Source organism: Pseudophryne corroboree, chromosome 11 (assembly GCF_028390025.1).
Source record: "Pseudophryne corroboree isolate aPseCor3 chromosome 11, aPseCor3.hap2, whole genome shotgun sequence".
NCBI classification, from domain to species: domain Eukaryota; kingdom Metazoa; phylum Chordata; class Amphibia; order Anura; family Myobatrachidae; genus Pseudophryne; species Pseudophryne corroboree.
This window is the reverse complement of record NC_086454.1, coordinates 332,506,603-332,520,208: the sequence shown is the minus strand read 5'-3', so window position 1 is coordinate 332,520,208 and position 13,606 is coordinate 332,506,603. Positions and strand designations below refer to the sequence as shown.

Here is a 13,606-nt window from a genome sequence, read left to right as displayed (position 1 = left end):
AAGGACGTTAACCACCTCGGAACATCCTCCCTTATACGTCACCTGCAGCGCATTCATAATAAGTCAGTGACAAGTTCAAAAACTTTGGGTGACAGCGGAAGCAGTCCACTGACCAGTAAATCCCTTCCTCTTGTAACCAAGCTCACGCAAACCACCCCACCAACTCCCTCAGTGTCAATTTCCTCCTTCCCCAGGAATGCCAATAGTCCTGCAGGCCATGTCACTGGCAATTCTGACGAGTCCTCTCCTGCCTGGGATTCCTCCGATGCATCCTTGCGTGTAACGCCTACTGCTGCTGGCGCTGCTGTTGTTGCCGCTGGGAGTCGATGGTCATCCCAGAGGGGAAGTCGTAAGCCCACTTGTACTACTTCCAGTAAGCAATTGACTGTTCAACAGTCCTTTGCGAGGAAGATGAAATATCACAGCAGTCATCCTACTGCAAAGCGGATAACTGAGGCCTTGGCATCCTGGGTGGTGAGAAACGTGGTTCCGGTATCCATCATTACTGCAGAGCCAACTAGAGACTTGTTGGAGGTACTGTGTCCCCGGTACCAAATACCATCTAGGTTCCATTTCTCTAGGCAGGCGATACCGAAAATGTACACAGACCTCAGAAAAAGAGTCACCAGTGTCCTAAAAAATGCAGCTGTACCCAATGTCCACTTAACCACGGACATGTGGACAAGTGGAGCAGGGCAGGGTCAGGACTATATGACTGTGACAGCCCACTGGGTAGATGTATGGACTCCCGCCGCAAGAACAGCAGCGGCGGCACCAGTAGCAGCATCTCGCAAACGCCAACTCTTTCCTAGGCAGGCTACGCTTTGTATCACCGCTTTCCAGAATACGCACACAGCTGAAAACCTCTTACGGCAACTGAGGAAGATCATCGCGGAATGGCTTACCCCAATTGGACTCTCCTGTGGATTTGTGGCATCGGACAACGCCAGCAATATTGTGTGTGCATTAAATCTGGGCCAATTCCAGCACGTCCCATGTTTTGCACATACCTTGAATTTGGTGGTGCAGAATTTTTTAAAAAACGACAGGGGCGTGCAAGAGATGCTGTCGGTGGCCAGAAGAATTGCGGGACACTTTCGGCGTACAGGCACCACGTACAGAAAACTGGAGCACCACCAAAAACTACTGAACCTGCCCTGCCATCATCTGAAGCAAGAAGTGGTAACGAGGTGGAATTCAACCCTCTATATGCTTCAGAGGTTGGAGGAGCAGCAAAAGGCCATTCAAGCCTATACAATTGAGCACGATATAGTAGGTGGAATGCACCTGTCTCAAGTGCAGTGGAGAATGATTTCAACGTTGTGCAAGGTTCTGATGCCCTTTGAACTTGCCACACGTGAAGTCAGTTCAGACACTGCCAGCCTGAGTCAGGTCATTCCCCTCATCAGGCTTTTGCAGAAGAAGCTGGAGGCATTGAAGGAGGAGCTAACACGGAGCGATTCCGCTAGGCATGTGGGACTTGTGGATGCAGCCCTTAATTCGCTTAACAAGGATTCACGGGTGGTCAATCTGTTGAAATCAGAGCACTACATTTTGGCCACCGTGCTCGATCCTAGATTTAAAGCCTACCTTGGATCTCTCTTTCCGGCAGACACAGGTCTGCTGGGGTTGAAAGACCTGCTGGTGACAAAATTGTCAAGTCAAGCGGAACGCGACCTGTCAACATCTCCTCCTTCACATTCTCCCGCAACTGGGGGTGCGAGGAAAAGGCTCAGAATTCCGAGCCCACCCGCTGGCGGTGATGCAGGGCAGTCTGGAGCGACTGCTGATGCTGACATCTGGTCCGGACTGAAGGACCTGACAACGATTACGGACATGTCGTCTACTGTCACTGCATATGATTCTCTCAACATTGATAGAATGGTGGAGGATTATATGAGTGACCGCATCCAAGTAGGCACGTCACACAGTCCGTACTTATACTGGCAGGAAAAAGAGGCAATTTGGAGGCCCTTGCACAAACTGGCTTTATTCTACCTAAGTTGCCCTCCCACAAGTGTGTACTCCGAAAGAGTGTTTAGTGCCGCCGCTCACCTTGTCAGCAATCGGCGTACGAGGTTACATCCAGAAAATGTGGAGAAGATGATGTTCATTAAAATGAATTATAATCAATTCCTCCGCGGAGACATTGACCAGCAGCAATTGCCTCCACAAAGTACACAGGGAGCTGAGATGGTGGATTCCAGTGGGGACGAATTGATAATCTGTGAGGAGGGGGATGTACACGGTGATATATCGGAGGGTGAAGATGAGGTGGACATCTTGCCTCTGTAGAGCCAGTTTGTGCAAGGAGAGATTAATTGCTTCTTTTTTGGGGGGGGTCCAAACCAACCCGTCATATCAGTCACAGTCGTGTGGCAGACCCTGTCACTGAAATGATGGGTTGGTTAAAGTGTGCATGTCCTGTTTTGTTTATACAACATAAGGGTGGGTGGGAGGGCCCAAGGACAATTCCATCTTGCACCTCTTTTTTCTTTTCTTTTTCTTTGCATCATGTGCTGATTGGGGAGGGTTTTTTGGAAGGGACATCCTGCGTGACACTGCAGTGCCACTCCTAGATGGGCCCGGTGTTTGTGTCGGCCACTAGGGTCGCTAATCTTACTCACACAGTCAGCTACCTCATTGCGCCTCTTTTTTTCTTTGCGTCATGTGCTGTTTGGGGAGGGTTTTTTGGAAGGGACATCCTGCGTGACACTGCAGTGCCACTCCTAGATGGGCCCGGTGTTTGTGTCGGCCACTAGGGTCGCTAATCTTACTCACACAGTCAGCTACCTCATTGCGCCTCTTTTTTTCTTTGCGTCATGTGCTGTTTGGGGAGGGTTTTTTGGAAGGGACATCCTGCGTGACACTGCAGTGCCACTCCTAGATGGGCCCGGTGTTTGTGTCGGCCACTAGGGTCGCTAATCTTACTCACACAGCTACCTCATTGCGCCTCTTTTTTTCTTTGCGTCATGTGCTGTTTGGGGAGGGTTTTTTGGAAGGGACATCCTGCGTGACACTGCAGTGCCACTCCTAGATGGGCCCGGTGTTTGTGTCGGCCACTAGGGTCGCTAATCTTACTCACACAGTCAGCTACCTCATTGCGCCTCTTTTTTTCTTTGCGTCATGTGCTGTTTGGGGAGGGTTTTTTGGAAGGGCCATCCTGCGTGACACTGCAGTGCCACTCCTAGATGGGCCCGGTGTTTGTGTCGGCCACTAGGGTCGCTAATCTTACTCACACAGCTACCTCATTGCGCCTCTTTTTTTCTTTGCGTCATGTGCTGTTTGGGGAGGGTTTTTTGGAAGGGCCATCCTGCGTGACACTGCAGTGCCACTCCTAGATGGGCCCGGTGTTTGTGTCGGCCACTAGGGTCGCTAATCTTACTCACACAGCTACCTCATTGCGCCTCTTTTTTTCTTTGCGTCATGTGCTGTTTGGGGAGGGTTTTTTGGAAGGGCCATCCTGCGTGACACTGCAGTGCCACTCCTAGATGGGCCCGGTGTTTGTGTCGGCCACTAGGGTCGCTAATCTTACTCACACAGCTACCTCATTGCGCCTCTTTTTTTCTTTGCGTCATGTGCTGTTTGGGGAGGGTTTTTTGGAAGGGACATCCTGCGTGACACTGCAGTGCCACTCCTAGATGGGCCCGGTGTTTGTGTCGGCCACTAGGGTCGCTTATCTTACTCACACAGCGACCTCGGTGCAAATTTTAGGACTAAAAATAATATTGTGAGGTGTGAGGTATTCAGAATAGACTGAAAATGAGTGTAAATTATGGTTTTTGAGGTTAATAATACTTTGGGATCAAAATGACCCCCAAATTCTATGATTTAAGCTGTTTTTTAGTGTTTTTGGAAAAAAACACCCGAATCCAAAACACACCCGAATCCGACAAAAAAAATTCGGTGAGGTTTTGCCAAAACGCGTTCGAACCCAAAACACGGCCGCGGAACCGAACCCAAAACCAAAACACAAAACCCGAAAAATTTCAGGCGCTCATCTCTAGTTGTGACCATTTCACCAATTTTGACCATATAGGCCGATGTGCATCCAATGTCTGTGTCTTTGTACACAAACCACGGATCTCAGTCACTTCCAGTGGGTGTCCATATACAAATCCAGCCGCTGCGTACTAAGGACCTGATCGCTGTGCTGCAAATAACACTGTCCTACGATACGATACCCAGGGGGAGTGAAAATTCGCCCTGTGCAAGTGTGCCATTGCATGTGAAAATTCCCCTCAGGGGAAGGGTTAGGGTTAGGCTGTGGAAGGGGACGGTTAGGGTTAGGCTGTGGAAGGGGACGGTTAGGGTTAGGCTGTGGAAGGGGACGGTTAGGGTTAGGCTGTGGAAGGGGACGGTTAGGGTTAGGCTGTGGAAGGGGACGGTTAGGGTTAGGCTGTGGAAGAGGACGGTTAGGGTTAGGCTGTGGAAGGGGACGGTTAGGGTTAGGCTGTGGGAGGAGACGGTTAGGGTTAGGCTGTGGAAGGGGACGGTTAGGGTTAGGCTGTGGAAGGGGACGGTTAGGGTTAGGCTGTGGGAGGAGACGGTTAGGGTTAGGCTGTGGAAGGGGACGGTTAGGGTTAGGCTGTGGAAGGGGACGGTTAGGGTTAGGCTGTGGAAGGGGACGGTTAGGGTTAGGCTGTGGGAGGAGACGGTTAGGGTTAGGCTGTGGGAGGAGACGGTTAGGGTTAGGCTGTGGAACGGGACGGTTAGGGTTAGGCTGTGGAAGGGGACGGTTAGGGTTAGGCTGTGGAAGGGGACGGTTAGGGTTAGGCTGTGGAAGAGGACGGTTAGGGTTAGGCTGTGGGAGGAGACGGTTAGGGTTAGGCTGTGGAAGGGGACGGTTAGGGTTAGGCTGTGGAAGGAGACGGTTAGGGTTAGGCTGTGGAAGAGGACGGTTAGGGTTAGGCTGTGGAACGGGACGGTTAGGGTTAGGCTGTGGAAGGGGACGGTTAGGGTTAGGCTGTGGAAGAGGACGGTTAGGGTTAGGCTGTGGAAGGGGACGGTTAGGGTTAGGCTGTGGAAGGGGACGGTTAGGGTTAGGCTGTGGAAGGGGACGGTTAGGGTTAGGCTGTGGGAGGAGACGGTTAGGGTTAGGCTGTGGAAGGGGACGGTTAGGGTTAGGCTGTGGAAGGGGACGGTTAGGGTTAGGCTGTGGGAGGAGACGGTTAGGGTTAGGCTGTGGAAGGGGACGGTTAGGGTTAGGCTGTGGAAGGGGACGGTTAGGGTTAGGCTGTGGAAGGGGACGGTTAGGGTTAGGCTGTGGAAGAGGACAGTTAGGGTTAGTTCACATCACACTCACCATCAAATGTTTTTCCCATTCTGTGCAGTCTTTGCGGTTTGTGCGTAGCTCAATACTTACTCCTCCAGTCCAAAGAAATCAGGCTGATCAGGGCCAGAGCTGACATCACACACCCGCCCTGAAAACGCTTGGGCACGCCTGCGTTTTTCCTGACACACCCAGAAAACGTCTAGTTACCACCCACAAACGTCTTCTTCCTGTCAATCACCTTGCAAACGGCCGTGCAATTGAAATTTTCGCACCATCCTTTCGCTGTTTGGTGACGCGCCTGCGCATTGCGGTGCATTCGCATGTGCAGTAGTTTCGATAAATCGCCCGCTGTACGAAAACGCACAGCTGCGATCAGGTCTGCAATCGGGCCATACATCACAGTTGCGACAGCATTTGCCTACAGTACATCTGTGTATCAGGCCCTACTTATACGTGCTATGCATGCAGTATATACAACATATATAGAACATAATTGTTTTTGCAAATAACTGAAACTCAGACGCTACAGTAAAAAAAAAAAAAAAAATTCTATCCAGCTGTGGTGGAACTACAAGTCACAGTATGCCAGACAGGGCATGCTAATATTTGTATCACAACAGCTGGAGAACCAAAAGGGTCATTGTCTTAGGCGTACTGTGTACTAGTTTGTGAATGAAGTGTTTGTAAGTTGAGAATGTGTGGGTGTAATTGGAAATGTGATGCATAAATTACACATTGTATGTTATGTATTTGGATGGTGTTTATATGTCAATTAATGCTGCGGCCGGCCGGTATACACGGTCTCCCCAGGTTGTGTTTGTAACAATTGTGTCTGTTCAGTTGGTGTAAATGGCAGTAACATTGTGATAACTGTGCTAAGATGACATAACAATATGTGTGTACACAGCCTGGGGTCCTGCGGTCTAGGGGAGTGCTCTGAAAGTTCCTTCGTGGAGTTGCTGGTATCCCTTCCGCAGCTTGAAGACATCAGGTAAATGCATCAAAGTGTTTCTTGTTCTTTATTTCATAATCATAGTTAAGGCGCATACAAACGGTGAGATTCGGGCTATGCCCGATTCTCACTATGCGACAGGGGCTAGGTCGGCATCGCAAGCACATAATGACTGTGCTTGCGATACTGACTAAGGGGGTTATTCCGAGTTGATCGCAGCCAGCAACTTTTTGCTGCTGGTCTGATCAACTAATCCCCGCCTATGGGGGATCCAACGGTGAGTATCCGCCCCGGAACGCTGTCAATCTTCATGCGATCGGCGCTGCGTCTTCTTTTTTCGCTGTGCACTTCGTTGCCCGGCGACGTCCCGCCACGCATGCGCAGTTCTGACCCGTTCGCACCACAGCGAAGAACCGCTGCGTGCGAACGGGTTGGAATGAACCCCTATGTGCGATTTTGGCTGTGTCAATTTTGACTCTCTCTTCTATAGAGATAGTCAAAATTGTCTTGCATGCACAGTCTATCTAGGTTTGCGATGCCGACCGCGTGGGACCACGCATCGGCATCGAATCGGGATCGCAAGGTGACTTTCACCTTGCGATCTGCACTAACTTTTCTTACGATTTTGACTATTTAGTCAAAATCGTAAGAAAATATCTCACCGTGTGTACACACCTTACATAGTTACATAGTTATATATTTAGTGAGGTTGAAAAGAGGCAAAATGCCCATTGGGTTTAACCTGTATTCTGTGTTAAGCTGTTCATATTATAATGCACCTGCTGAATTAATGGTTTAGTACCAATTGACAACTATGATTCTACCACTCCCAGATATTTAATGTCACTCTGCTAAATGCTATAGCCCTGGATACATTTTCCAGTTAGAAATTTGTCCAATCCATGTTTAAATGCATTTACAGAGTCTGCCATTATTACCTTCTCCGGCAGGGAGTTCCAAATCTTTATTGCCCTTACCGTGAAGAACCCTTTCCTACGTTGTGTGCGGAATTTTCTCTCCTCTAGCCTCAGCGAGTGCCCACGCGTCCTATACAGAGTTCTTTTAATAAACAAATCTGTTGCTAGTTCCTTGTAATGACCCTTTACATATTTGAAGATATCCATCACTGTACATACTGATAAAAGCACGATGATGGGAAATGCATTATTTTATAGCCGTCAGTGGTAATTTGCATGCTTGAGGGTGGTATAACCAGAGCCGGATTAACAATGGGGTGGATTGTACTGCAGCTCCAGGCCCCCCATTGAAAATATTCCACAGATCCCCTGCATTTCAGCCAGTGTTCACAGGGGAAAAAAAAGTCCTGTCACACCAGCCCAGCTCATTCCCCTCCCGGCCACCCTCATAACATCACCTGAATACCACTGCCCCCTGCCAGCCGACAGAAGATCCTCCTACATCAGACTCGGGGCCACCCGAAGCACCTCCCCTGGACCCGACCGAAGCGGCAACTCTCAGACCTGTCAGCAGGGCTGCCACCAGAAATTGTGGGACCCGGGACTGAAAAAATAGGCAGCCCCCCCCCCCCCCCATGGAGGTAATAGCCACGTTAGTAAAGCAGTCCCTGCATCACAACCTACCAGCAGCAGCGGTGGAGGGCGGTCTCTCACACTCAGTCAGTGCTGCTGCTGCTGCTCGGACGGCACGGCCCGCGGAAGTGCAGGCGTGGACCCAGCACCGCTGGCGGTGGCTTCAATTCTCAAATCCGCCATTGACTAGCAGCAGGTCAGCCGCGGTCAGTGTCACTGGCGGCCAGTGGTGCAAGTAGAAAAAATGTCTTACAGATACTGTGGGGGGCGTGATACACATATGTTGGGAGGGGCAGATACACATATGACCCCAATAGTGCCAGATACACATTGCCCCACAGTGCCAGATACACGTTGCCCCACAGTGCCAGATACACGTTGCCCCCCAGTGCCAGATACACAAATGCCCTCACAGTGCCAGATATGCCCCCAGTGCCAGGTACACATGTCCCCCCCAGTGCCATATATGCCCCCATTGCCAGGTATACATGCCCCCCCTCCCCCCCCCCAGTGCCAGATATACATATCCCCCCAGTGCCAGATATGCCCCCAGTGCCATATATGCTCCCACTGCCAGGTATACATGCCCCCCCAGTGCCAGATATGCCCCCATTGCCAGGTATACATGCCCCCCCCCCCCCCAGTGCCAGATATGCCCCCAGTGCCAGGTACACATGTCCCCCCCAGTGCCATATATGCCCCCATTGCCAGGTATACATGCCCCCCCTCCCCCCCCCAGTGCCAGATATACATATCCCCCCAGTGCCAGATATGCCCCCAGTGCCATATATGCTCCCACTGCCAGGTATACATGCCCCCCCAGTGCCAGATATGCCCCCATTGCCAGGTATACATGCCCCCCCCCAGTGCCAGATATGCCCCCAGTGCCAGATATGCTCCCACTGCCAGGTATACATGCCCCCCAGTGCCAGATATGCCCCCAATGCCAGATATGCCCCCATTGCCAGGTATACATGCCCCCCCCCCCAGTGCCAGATATGCCCCCAGTGCCAGATATGCTCCCACTGCCAGGTATACATGCCTCCCCAGTGCCAGATATGCCCCCAGTGCCAGAAATGCTCCCACTGCCAGGTATACATGCCCCCCCAGTGCCAGATATGCTCCCATTGCCAGGTATACATGCCCCCCCCCCCCCGCCAGTGCCAGATATGCCCCCATTGCCAGGTATAAATGCCCCCCCCCCCCAGTGCCAGATATGCTCCCACTGCCAGGTATACATGCCCCCCCAGTGCCAGATATGCCCCCAGTGCCAGATATGCCCCCATTGCCAGGTATACATGCCCCCCCAGAGCCAGATATGCCCCCATTGCCAGGTATACATGCCCCCCCTGTGCCAGATATACAGGAAGCCCTCCCCCCCTCCCCTGCTGCTCACCTGTGTGAGGGAAGGAGAGCGCAGCGAGTGGTATGGGGGCGCGCGCACGGTATGCGCGCGAGCCCACCGCGGGCCATGCAGTGCGCGGGGGAACGCGCGCAGCTGCGCCGCGGTTTTCCTTGTCTCCCCATACCACTCCACCGGAGCCGGGATACAGCGGCATTCGGGGGAGGAGGGGGGACAGGGAATGGGTTAGCGGCCGCAGGGCCGCAGTACGCGCCGCTTCGCATTGCAGCGGGTCCTCCCCAGGATCGGGGAATATTTCTGATCCGCCCGGGGTGGAGGCGTTTTCGGAGGGGGAGAGTGAGTGGTCCGGCAGGGGGGCCCCCGCTTTCCCGCTGGGGCGGAGGGCGTCAGGTCCCCGGGTCACGTCTGACGGACGGCGGGCGCGGGATCGTGCCCAGGTGCGGGCTGGGGGTTCTTCGGGGGCTCTGGCCACAGTGGTGGAAGCGTTGGGGCCGTTAGCCGCAGTAGCCTCCCCGAGGGCGGCGGGGAATTCCGGCCAGTCTGCGGGGGCAGGCGGGTCTGGCAGGCGGAGGGCCTCAGCGGCGCAGCGGGTGGCACGAGCCTGCCGAGAGCTTGGGGCGGCCGCTGCGGAGCTGGAGCTAGGTCCAGAGCAGGATGGGCAAGGGCGCGCGGCCACAGCGCCCCCCACACGTGGGGCCCGGCGTGCGCCGCAAGCGCGGGCCGGGTCCTCCTCTGCTTTGTCTTTTACAGGGGATCACGAGGAAGTAGGGATGGCAGACTCCGTGGAGGACGACGTATGGGCTGAAGCGGATGAGGATTCCAGGTCGGAGCGGTCGACGGCATCAGGTGAGCTGGTACAGTCGGTATCGGTTTCTCCCACGAGCTCGAGTTCGCGCAGCTCTTCTTCTTCCTCCTCTTCATCTTCTCTGTCGTCGCAGGCGTCCGAAGTAAGTAGCACTACTAGGGCGAAGAAGAGGGCGGCGAAATTTGCCAAGCGGGCAGCAAAGCAGCAGAAGAGGCGTAAGCGGCGCAAGCGGGTTTAGCGAGGAAGCTCGTAGGGCCAAGAAGCGCCGCGATTTGCCCGGGGTCGTTCGCTGCGACTACACCGCAGTAATGCGGGGGCTGCGGGACAGCTGCCGCAAGAAGATTCGTAGGGGTGACTTCGTGGACGTGTTCGTGTTAACAAAGGCCATGAAGAAGGAGTATAAGGCGGCGGTCGCGAAGAAGGGCATTGGGGCTGAGGCTTTCCGGTCCTTCGATAATTGGCTGGCCGGTTTCTGGGTATTTGCGGCGTGTTACTTGGAGGATAGGCCGGAAGAGCACATGAATGTAATCCGGTATCTGCATCTCGTACACGACATGCAGCGCACATCCTCGGGCTCGGAGTGGCGTCGGTATGATCAGGAGTTCCGGGAGAAGCAGGACGGCTTGCGAGTCATGACCTTCGGATTCAAGGATGTGGAGGTCTGGCTCAAAGTAACCCGGGCCTCGCAGCAGGAGGAGGAACCCCGGAAACAGGGGGCGGACGGGCGACGCGCAGGGTCATCAGCCCAGGGGTCCGGCGCGGACGGCGGATTTGCCAAGGCAGGTGGATCGGCCGTCCGTGCAGGTGGGCGTTCCGCCACGAGAGGAAAGTGTTTCGCGTTTAACAGCGGAACATGTTCCTTTGGCAAGCAGTGTCGTTTTCGACACTCCTGCCTGCAGTGTGGCGGATCCCACCCAGCCTCCTCCTGTTTCAAAGGCGGTAGACAGGGGACGCGGGGTAAGCAAGCGTACCCCAGGCAGGCCGCGAGCGGGACCGCTCTGCAGAGCTCCAACACCAATTAAGTTGGGGACTATGGGCCGGTGGTTGGAATTGTATCCGAATAGAGAGGATGCAAATTTTTTGTTTGACGGTTTTAAGTTTGGCTTTCGCTTGCCTGTTGCGAGTGAGGTGTCCGTGCGGGCACAGAGGAACCTCCAATCTGCCCGTGCCTTGCCGGGAGTGCTGCGGGAGAAAGTGGATAAGGAGGTCAGGTTTGGCAGGATGGAGGGACCGTTTATGGCACCCCCGGTGGATGATTTGGTCATCTCTCCGGTCGGGGTGGTTCCTAAGAAGACTCCAGGCGCTTTCCGGCTCATCCAGCATCTTTCTTACCCGTTAGGGGCGTCGGTCAATGACGCAATACCGCCGGCTCATTGCTCGGTGGTGTATCAGTCATTCGACGAGGCGCTAGAGATGGTCCGCAGCTACGGGACCGGGGCCCTCATGGCTAAGATTGATGTTGAATCCGTTTTATGGGTTTCCGGATTGGGGCGGAGTATTTCATCAACAAATGTTTGCCGATGGGATGTTCCGTTTCATGCTCATTTCTCTGACGTCCTAGTGGATGCTGGGAACTCCGTAAGGACCATGGGGAATAGCGGCTCCGCAGGAGACTGGGCACAAATAGAAAGCTTTAGGACTACCTGGTGTGCACTGGCTCCTCCCCCTATGACCCTCCTCCAAGCCTCAGTTAGATTTTTGTGCCCGGCCGAGATGGGTGCAATCTAGGGGGCTCTCCTGAGCTTCTTAGAAAAGTTAGTTTTAGGTTTGTTATTTTCAGTGAGACCTGCTGGCAACAGGCAGGGGCGGAACTGTGGGAGGCAGTGGAGTCGGCTGCCGCCGGGCTCCTGGCCACAAGGGGGCGCATCTCCTCCACTGTCTCCCGCAGCCTGAGGACTGCGCTGCTATTGCAGATGGAGGAGCTGTGTCAATGACACGGAAGCTGCCTCCTGTAGAGAGAGATGGCACTGGCTGCAGCTAGGGGGAGCTCCAGAGCACAGCTCCTCCCGGGCCCTTAGTAAGCCAGCCGAGGGAAGCTCAGAACTCTCTGCTCCTCCATGCTCTGGATGATAGCCAAAGGTAGGCACTGTGTGGGGGGTGGGGGAGAGGTGTATTTGGGGGGAAGTACTGTGTTTTGTGTGTGCTTGTTTTTAAGTGAGGTGTGTGTGTTTTTAAGGAAAGTTGTACATTCAAGTAAAAGAGGCATGTGTGTGTGTGATGTGTGTGAGAGTGGCATGTGTGTGAGAGGCATGTATGTGTATGTAAGTGGGAGGCATGTGTGTGTGTGTGTGTGTGTGTGTGAGAGGCATGTGTATGTAAGTGGGAGGCATGTGTATGTAAGTGAGAGGCATGTGTGTGTGTGTGTGTGAGAGGCATGTGTATGTAAGTGGGAGGCATGTGTATGTAAGTGAGAGGCATGTGTGTGTGTGTGAGAGGCATGTGTGTGTAAGGGGCCCTACACACTCGGCGATGCGCCGCCGAGGTGCCCGACGGCCGACGAGCGACCCAGCGGCGGGGGGGCAGTGACGGGGGGAGTGAAGTTTCTTAACTCCCCCCGTCACCCGGCTCCGTAGACTTGCAGGCAAATATGGACGATCTCGTCCATATTGGCCGGCATGCACAGCCGACATGGCCCCAGCGATGAACGAGCGCGGGGTCGCGCATCGTTCATCGCTGGGGACTCCACACTGCACGATATGAACGATATCTCGTTCATTAATGAACAAGATCGTTCATATCGTGCAGTGAAATCGCTATGTGTGTAGGGCCTATAAGTGAGAGGCATGTGTATGTAAGTGAGAGGCATGTGTATGTGAGAGGCATGTGTATGTGAGAGGCATGTGTATGTGAGAGGTGTGTGTAAGTGAGAGGCACGTGTGTGAGAGGTGTGTGTAAGTGAGAGGTGTATGTAAGTGAGAGGCGTGTGTGTTTAAGTGAGACGTGTGTTTAAGTGAATGAGGCGTTTGTCTTTTTTTTAATATATATCTAGTGTTCACGCTAGGTGTCTGCCCCTTTTTTAGACAGCTGAATCCCGCCCTGCCCGTTTTTGTGCGCCCTGCCGCCCCGCCGTTTGCTGCCTGCCGGACCCCGCCACGTCGCCGGATCCAGCCGTGCGCCGCCGGACCCGGTACGTACATGAGAGTCCCCCTGGGCTAAATTAACCTTGTAAGTATTTTGCAGCTGTAAACATTAATCTCAGTGCTTTCTACCTGGTGCAGTGTGCCTCAGTGCTCTCTACCTGGTGCAGTGTGCCTCAGTGCTCTACCTGGTGCAGTGTGCCTCAGTGCTCCCTACCTGGTGCAGTGTGCCATTAGTGCTCCCTACCTGGTGCAGTGTGCCTGAGTGCTCCCTACCTGGTGCAGTGTGCCTGAGTGCTCCCTACCTGGTGCAGTGTGCCATTAGTGCTCCCTACCTGGTGCAGTGTGCCATTAGTGCTCCCTACCTGGTGCAGTGTGCCTGAGTGCTCCCTACCTGGTGCAGTGTGCCTGAGTGCTCCCTACCTGGTGCAGTGTGCCTGAGTGCTTCCTACCTGGTGCAGTGTGCCTCAGTGCTCCCTACCTGGTGCAGTGTGCCTCAGTGCTCTCTACCTGGTGCAGTGTGCCTCAGTGCTCTCTACCTGGTGCAGTGTGCCTCAGTGCTCTCTACCTGGTGCAGTGTGCCT

General features: G+C 53.9%; 1 protein-coding gene across 5 annotated transcripts in view; it reads left to right on the top strand.

The window, feature by feature from the left end:
* The window catches only part of NLRC5 (NLR family CARD domain containing 5), a 253,349-nt gene that overhangs the window by 184,154 nt on the left and 55,589 nt on the right, over positions 1 to 13,606 (top strand). For 2 of the 5 annotated variants that reach the window (XM_063945766.1, XM_063945765.1), the window contains exon 40: positions 6,183 to 6,266. In XM_063945766.1, the coding sequence (XP_063801836.1) occupies positions 6,183 to 6,266 (84 nt within the window). Of the gene's footprint in view, positions 1 to 6,182; positions 6,267 to 7,149; positions 7,312 to 9,890; positions 9,987 to 12,965; positions 13,034 to 13,606 lie in introns of those variants that run through there. The other 3 variants (XM_063945769.1, XM_063945768.1, XM_063945767.1) reach the window with 3 other exon arrangements.